At 41.5% G+C, this 8,281-nt stretch overlaps 1 protein-coding gene across 21 annotated transcripts in view; it reads left to right on the top strand.

Annotated features, from left to right (window-relative positions):
- PPP1R9A (protein phosphatase 1 regulatory subunit 9A) overlaps positions 1-6,993 on the top strand; it is a 323,281-nt gene extending 316,288 nt beyond the window's left edge. For 13 of the 21 annotated variants that reach the window (XM_045052398.1, XM_045052388.1, XM_045052389.1 and 10 more), the window contains 4 exons: positions 1,780-1,899; positions 2,746-2,769; positions 3,877-4,059; positions 5,418-6,993. In XM_045052398.1, the coding sequence (XP_044908333.1) occupies positions 1,780-1,899; positions 2,746-2,769; positions 3,877-4,059; positions 5,418-5,627 (537 nt within the window). In that variant the 3' untranslated portion in view covers positions 5,628-6,993. Of the gene's footprint in view, positions 1-1,779; positions 1,900-2,745; positions 2,770-3,876; positions 4,060-5,417 lie in introns of those variants that run through there. The other 8 variants (XM_045052390.1, XM_019825500.3, XM_045052396.1 and 5 more) reach the window with 3 other exon arrangements.
- The last annotated feature ends 1,288 nt before the right edge of the window (positions 6,994-8,281 follow it).

The following is an 8,281-nucleotide window of genomic DNA, read 5'->3' on the forward strand; positions in this document are numbered from 1 at the left end:
ACTGCTGTTTAATCTCAGTTTGACAGTTAAGCCATGCTGGGAAAGATGCATTTGAGTCATGGACCAGTATGATAGATCTGTTTACGAAGTATGCCACTTTAAATTACATTACAAGACTATTTTTACCGCGTTCTTCGAGATTTACTGGAAAACAAATAAATTTGGGACTGAATACGTGTTCAATATATCTAAATGAAACTCTTTAAAACAAACCAATGCTGCCATAGCCCCCTTGCTTGTATCTTCTTTTAAATCAAACTTCCATGTTGAAAAACTTATAATCTCATCACCAAAGTTCTTAACTTTAGCAGAATTAGAAAATACAAGGCATGGATGTTGTTTGTTTTCAAATGCACAATGGTTATTTCCAGCATGACGCTGCAAACCTTACCTAACATTTTATTGAAGCACATACGGTGGCTAACTTTCACATGTTGTTTGGTCTCCTTTTATCTGTGTTTGCTTTTCTTTCTCAAACAGAAATGTGTGATTAATGTTACTTGAATTTAACTCTTTTCTTGAGGTCAACAGCTCACAGGGTTTTGACAGGGTTTGGGGCTGTGTCTCTGTTGACAATATCAAATAGTAATGTGTTGTGTTAAATGCTCTCCTGCTTAAGTGTTCTACTAGCCTAGCTCTCCACGTTCTTGGATTTCGTTTCCATGTCTGAAGTTTTAGCAGACCTTGGGGTTTGTTTGGAACTGATTTCTCCAGCCTCTGGCATGGTATTCATTTTTGACAACCGACTGAACCCAGTGGCAAGGGAACCTAATGGAAACCTAACAGTCCAATCCCTATGGAAGTGGAATATGAAACAAGATGGTGTTGGCCAAGGGCTTCGAGTTCCTAGGAAGCCAGTCATTCTAGAATTAGTAGCAAGAAAGTCTGGGCAGCAGTAGATCACTCTGATCTTGTAACATTTTTAGTACTGGATCTGAGAAATCTAAATGTAGTTGGAATAACTCTACTATTATCTTGCCACGGAGAGACTCCAGATTTGGTGTAAGACATTTTCACGAATGCAGCTATGTGGTCATTGTGAACGTATTTGACTTTAATATCCACTGAACGTTTTAATGAAGATCTGAGGAACTTTTGTTCACACCCCTCCCCCCACCCCTTGCCCAGCTCCCCCCGCCCAGGTGATTATTTGGAAAGTGTACCTGTTCTGTAGCCTCTTTGGTGCTCTGTCGATGCTGTGTGAGAGTTGTGTTTGAGCATGTAACTACTCATGTATTTACACTGAGTCTGTGACCTCCCCCAGAACTCATCGTCTTGAAGGTTATATCCAGGGGAGGATCTGCCATTTCTCACAGTATTTATCACGGCCAACAGCAAGCGATCCTTCCCAGGGGGTGCTCAAGCTACCTTTCTAATATGGATGGCCATCTGTTCCTAATAACTCAGGCTCTCCACACCATCTTGTATTTTTACTTGCACTGTTACTCATCACAATTAGGGTCAAAGAAGATAGGCTTATTAATATTACTCCTCTGAGCAGTTGCAGAGGATAATGAATGCCGTATCCTTGAAGAGAGATTAAAGAATCATTTCTCCAAAACACCTATCCTCCTATCTGATGGAGAAAGCACCCAGAATTCCCTATCAATTGCAAAAGGCACAGTGCTCTCAACCACTGCCACTTGAAGGTCATCACCAAACCAAATATGATTTTCTCCTAAGATTACTTAAAGAGAGGCTTTTTAGAACTTGCAAATACACCTACCTCTGGTTCCCTCGCTGTGCTCATTTAACACTGAGCTTCATCTACTTTTACAGAATTTTACCTTCAATGATGACTTCAGTCCCAGCAGCACCAGTTCGGCAGACCTGAGTGGCCTAGGAGCAGAACCCAAAACTACAGGGCTCTCCCAGTCCTTAGTGCTGTCATCAGATGAGGTATGCTCATGGCGCTCAGATCCTCCACTGTTCCCATCACCTACCACCAGGAAGACGTTCTTAAGTAGATTTTGTTATAAATCATTGGGATCATGGTTTCATGCTTGATAGGAAATCATGATTTCTCTCCCTCTCTATCTCAACGTGAAGACAAAGGACTGTTTCCGAGCCCTTTAAGCCCTCCAGGGACCTCCTCCGCCTTTCTCTGATGTAATTGAGATGATGCTAACCAGAGGGGTGGGGATGGAAGCCTGGGCACTAGAGAGCACACATAGGGAACAGCTCAGGAATCAGGGGAGTTGACAGACTATCCATCCCCTTTCTCACTCGCCTCCCCCCCATCATCACCTCTGCCCCAGGACTCTGATATTCCCTCTGAGTAGGGCATGGCCCCTCACTGAGAACCTCTGCAGTGGAGACAGAGAGAGGTATACAGTTCCCAAAAGGAAGGAAAACTGGGTGAGAATCACTTATTTAGAAGCCAGGGTCAAATTAGCATTGCCAAGAATTCCCAGAAGATAAATGTGTACAGAGAAGCAGGATATTACATTAGTGATTGACTTAGTGCCCCAAGAGGTAAGGAGAGGAACAAATACCAGTATTTAGGGCAGGGGGTGGGAGGGAGAGAAGCACTGTAAATAAAGACATTGTTGCTGCGAGTATTTGTTCTAAGTTATTTCTTTCTAACATGATTTTTGTTTTATGAAACTTTTTTCTCTTAAATGTTTCTGCCCATACTCTTCAGGCTTGGCGTGATTTTAATTTTAAAACTTTGTACTGTGTATGTTGTGTTTCCTATTTCTATAACACTTTTCTTTTTGATTCCTTTGTTGCTCCCTCACTCAGAGCCTGGATATGATAGATGACGAGGTGAGCTATCAGTGGGCTGCGTGTGGTGGCTTATGTGGTATTGTTCGAACCTTCTCTTCTCTCTCTGCAAAATGATTTAAAACTCAAACGATGCAAGAATACTGGTGTCTGTGGTGGAGGATTTCCTTGTCCTAAATAGTTTCACTCTCTGCCCTTGTCTCTATCTAAGTTTAAAAGATATTTCTGAGTCAAGAGGATCGCCACATTCTACCTCCAGAGTCCCTCGACTGATCCCCCATCGCCATTACCCTGACACGGTCCATTCTGTTCCACCTCCTTTGCCTTCATCTCGGCTTACCCCATCCCCTTGTCAGTGTTCCCCGAGGTGACCCTTGTCTTTCCTCCCAGACCTGTCTTCATCTTCATCGCCTCTCAGCTTAGAGGTGCTAGGGACCAAGCTGCCCTCTGCACTATTAAAAGCGATGTTCTGCGCTGGGCAGAGCCTAAGATTTGGAATAAACCACTACCTGTTGAGCTCTACCCGTTGCTAGCTGCGTGGTCTCGGACAGATCTGTAGACTTGCCGAGCCTCACTTCCCTCGTTTATTAAAAGTCATTATGGACATTACCTGCCCTGCCTTCCTCACAGGTTCGCTTGCTGCTCACATGAAATCATGGCTGTGAAATTTCCCCTAACAACGCTTGAGGACGTAATACCATCCCCTTCTAAGGGAAAGATACCTCAATATTTTTAAATGTATTTTTATATATCTCCAACGTCTCATCCGAGGCTACATGCAGAGTGATGCATTGCATATAGAGATGAATGAAATACTCGTTTTCTGCATCTCATAATCTTTCCAAAGTGTTCTAGCATAAGACTTGCAACATTGGAGTGTATTTTTCAATATAAAACATCCTACATTAATAATGCCGCTTTATCTGGGGGAATTTTTAAATTTCCAAATACCTAAACAATGTAGGTGATAATTACGCGTGTGTGTGTGTGTGTGTCACACACACAACTAGAACCATAGCTTAATCATTTTACGGTTTAAAAATAAATGTGGCTCTAGTAGGCAAAAGATTCCTTTTGATAGCGTAATAAGCCGTGCCGAGCCCTAGCATCTTGGTCCTTTAACAACGCTGCGTAACATTCCTACCTCAGATCCTTGATGATGGACAGTCTCCCAAACACAGTCAGTGTCAGAATCGGGCCGTTCATGAATGGAGCGTGCAGCAGGTTTCTCACTGGCTAATGAGCCTAAATCTGGAGCAGTATGTATCTGAATTCAGTGCCCAAAACATCACTGGAGAGCAACTCCTGCAGTTGGATGGAAATAAACTTAAGGTAAAGAATTATATGTCTGTGTTAGGTTACCAGGTATGATTTGTATTGCACATAGCACCTAAAATGTTTTCATTAGATAAGAGCATCTGCATATCTGAGAGGTAATTCTCATCAACGGTCAGCAGAAAGGACGTTGCATTATTTCTGAGTAGTAAATGAAGTTTTGGAAAGTCGTCAAGGATTCTAAGCCAAACAGTAGGCTGCCAAGTAGGAGAGCTAGGGACTCACTCCATTGCTTCCCCTAGCAACACATGGTCCATGTATGAACTCTACTGACTTCCTGTGTAGTATGAGTTGTAATAATGGCCAATGTGGACTCTGTTTCATCACATTAGAGTTAAAACCTAAATCCATGAATCTTTCCGTCTTTATTCATTTCTTCTCCGCCCCCACTCTTCCCTGCACACCTCTCCAAAACGGGGATGATATTCTCCACAGAACTTTCTTCCCCAAGTACGCGCAGGCCGTGTCTCCCCCCCGCTCCATCCCACTCTCATTTCACCTGTCCAGTTCATCCCTTTTAGAGACTGAGGGGGTACCTACCCCTGTGGAAAAGGGCAAAAAGAACTTACATTCGGCTCCCCACCCCCAACCTCAGCCCCCTGCTGGGCTGAAGGGCAGATGAGTATCTCTTGACAGTCTTGAAAAGGTTAGAGATCAATCAATAGTCTGTGAATATGAAGGCCCCATTGAAGGCTGTCCCTGTTGGGGAGATGGATGCATCCTGCTGTTGATTCTGAAGGTCATGAAACATTTAAAGTACGCAACCAACTCCCCTTATTCTGAATTCCAAGCTCATCGAGCAGCCTCCTCATTAACAGGATTCCTTTATAGGTCTGCCTACAGGGAGAAAATGGCTAGTCATGCTGACATGAGCATTCCAGCCTCAAAGACATTTTTGGTCCTCATTGTAAATGATTACATTGGCAGAAAGGAAGCCATTTCATTCTCCCTGCCCTTCTTGGAGGCTTCTATGGCAGCAGGTGCCCACTCCTATCTTTTAAAAATATTGATGAGTTTAGCAATATGTTTGCTTGTAAATGTCTACAGCCCAAAGGTTGGGGAAGCAGAACTGTGCCTCCTTTTAAAAATTCATTCACCCATTAATTACCAGTTTGGAAAGCACTTACTTAATGGGGTTTAGGGCCTACTGGGCTAGGAACTTCAAAGAACAAATAAAAGCTCAGCCCCCAAGTATGGAGATTTTTGGCAAATTTCATCAGCTTTTCCTAGTTTCTTACCTCTTTGATTATGTTTAAATTAGTTCTTGAGTTTGAACATATTGTGATATCAGCCTCTTCCTGAGCAGAGAGGTCACTGGTTTTCAAATTCAATTTGCTTATGTATTTCCTTCCTAGGCTCTGGGAATGACGTCATCCCAGGACCGAGCAGTGGTAAAAAAAAAACTGAAGGAAATGAAGGTATCTCTAGAGAAGGCTCGGAAGGCCCAAGAGAAAATGGAAAAACAAAGAGAAAAGCTGAGGAGGAAGGAACAAGAACAAATGCAGAGGAAGTCTAAAAAGAACGAAAAGATGACAGCTGCCACAGAGGGCGCTGGTGAGCAGTAACACACACCCTGTCTCAGACAAGTCTCCCCTCTTCCTGCCCCACTCTCCTCCGAAGGATTAAGGAACTGATGGCAGGGGTGATGTGCGCTAGGCAGATGGGGGAACCACGTGTTGCATAACTGCATTTTCTGCAATAATCGAATACTATTTTAATTTTTGCCTACTGAAATAATCCCAAGCCTCCTTTGGTTTCTTGCCAAACCAAGGATCTCATTTGTGAAAGATGCAAAATAGCTGTGTTTCTCTCTCTCTTACTATGCTCTTGTGTTGTGTTGGGTGGGTTGCGTTGCTTGGAAAATGGATGTCACCCTGCCCAACAAAAGCGTGAAACACCCCAGGTATTGTTAATGGAGGGCCGTGACTTTTCAGTCTGGGAATCCTGAAACTGGGCAATGGCACGTATCTGCATGGCCGAGAGCACCACTCTGCCATGAGATCTGGGCTCCAGAATCTACCCCAGCATGTGGGAAAGTTTCCCCCTCATTTTTGTGTCTGGACAGTGAGACAACCCCACTGTAGAAACATGGGTGCTCTGTAACATGATTACGTACTGTGGCCAAAGGCAAGCAAACTCTTCTGTTTGCGGGGCATCAGAAAGAGAGAAAAGAATTATAGTTATTTGTTAACCCCAGAAGGAAGCAAAAAGCCTTAAGAATGTGGATGTGGGTATTACCTTGGGGTTCTGAGAGTAACATTTATCCTCCAGATTTAGCCGAACAAAGAAAAAAATCAGACATTAGCACAGCCATGGGATATTGGGATCCATTGTTTACTTTGCTACTGCTGCATGTTCAGTACTTCAGCAACACTGACACACATAACGTAGTTCCTTTTTTCCCCAACAAATTGAACAGGAAATTGATTTTTAAGGAAACCAACGTTTTCAGGTTTCCTCTCCTGGGGAACATTCTGGCTAGTCTTCGGCCTGACTGTGACACAATCAGGAACTTGTCACATATTTTCTACTTAAGATTTCCCAAGTGGGCTCAGTTAGTGTTTTAACAAATGTACTTTTAAGAAAAATAGAAATACCAGTTAGAGAAAATTTAGATTTGAGTAACGTTCAACCAGAGAAGCTATTTTATTGAACACACGGAATGTTCCCGTAAAGGAGAGCTGACAGTTACATTTTAGAGATGTTTCGAATGTTTTTTCTGAGCCATTCTCTTTCACTCTTTAGAGATTTCCACTTTACGGTTCAAGTTTGTTTAAGAGAGTACACAGGATACAGTCTACCAGTGGAGACAGTTAATACTTATTTTAAACCCAGTATTAAGGATTTCAGTATTTCATCAAATTAATTCAAGTGTAGGAGATTAGGGCAGAAGGAGGCGAAAATAAATTTATCTGGAGAGATTTCAAATGATTGGTTGTTGTTTGTTGTTTTGCTTTTTATGCTTGTGTTTCTGGTTGTCTTTCCTACGTTGGCTGTAAAAACAAGGTCATCCACTTTCCAAGGGACGAGTTTCAAAATAAGAGTTGAGGCCAGATAAATTCTTGGACTTGTATTTTACTTCCTTTACTACATGGTGGGGGTAACGGTGGGGGTGGGGGCGGGGGGAGTGGGACCTCTGTCCATATCTTTCACTAGAAATGTTGTATACACAGAGCTTGAGGGAAGGCTTTTGAAGGTTACAGGTCATAGATAATGTAAAAGGGCTCTTGCCCATATAGCACCATCTTGTATTTTGAATATTGTGATTTTTTTTTTTTGCTTGCTTGAATATCTGAAATCTGGAATTGGCTGAACTAGAAATTTATAATGCTGTTCTTTCCCTAAGGCCTGTTTCCTTTTCAGTGACAGAGTATTGTCTGTTATACTTCAGTCCTTTTGTCGCTGGTACAGATCATTCAATACTCAGAAACATTGACACAAGTTAATATTGTGTTTTACAATTATCAGAGTCACTATGTATGTTTTTCTGACTATCTTCATTTGGAGTATGATAATGAAACTGCCATACTGGATACTCTATTAATATTTGAGATGTGTGGTGCTTTGCTATTTATTAATATCATGAGAAACAAGGAACCACCACTATTCATGAACTACAAAATTCAGCAGATCTTGTCTAATACTAAAAGACTACATTAGTCAAAATCTGGGAATACTAGTGCTTGCTATTGTAAATTTTGGCCATTTTTGCTTATCTTTGGGGGAAAAAAGGTGATCTGGATCACACTGGAAGTTTTTCTCTGTATTCATTTTAAGAGTGGAAATAGAGGAGGATTATTTTAAGTTATGTTTATACTTTGGTGTTATTTGAAAATGGATGTACATACTGGAAATGTCTGTAAGTCTCAGTCTCTGCACATAATTTATTGCATTTTCTTAAATGTCTTAAAAGTATTGTTCTTGAACTTTATTTGTACACTTCCAATGTTTAGGTCAGTGATCAACTGAAAATATTATAAATCAGATTCTTATTCCTCAAATCACTTAGTTTGTATTGTAACTATTTTGGTTTGTTAAGTTATGGTAATTTTAGGTCTTAGTGAGTTACTTTAATATTATTACTACTTAAAACTGCTGAAATCATAAAAGGCACTCGATTTGACTGTCCGACAAAGGACAGAGTGTAAACTGATTGATCAAAGAGTGTGAAAACAAAGTGCAGGACCTCAGATCTTATGAACATTTGGTTTTCGTATTA

Source organism: Felis catus, chromosome A2 (assembly GCF_018350175.1).
Source record: "Felis catus isolate Fca126 chromosome A2, F.catus_Fca126_mat1.0, whole genome shotgun sequence".
NCBI classification, from domain to species: Eukaryota; Metazoa; Chordata; class Mammalia; order Carnivora; family Felidae; genus Felis; species Felis catus.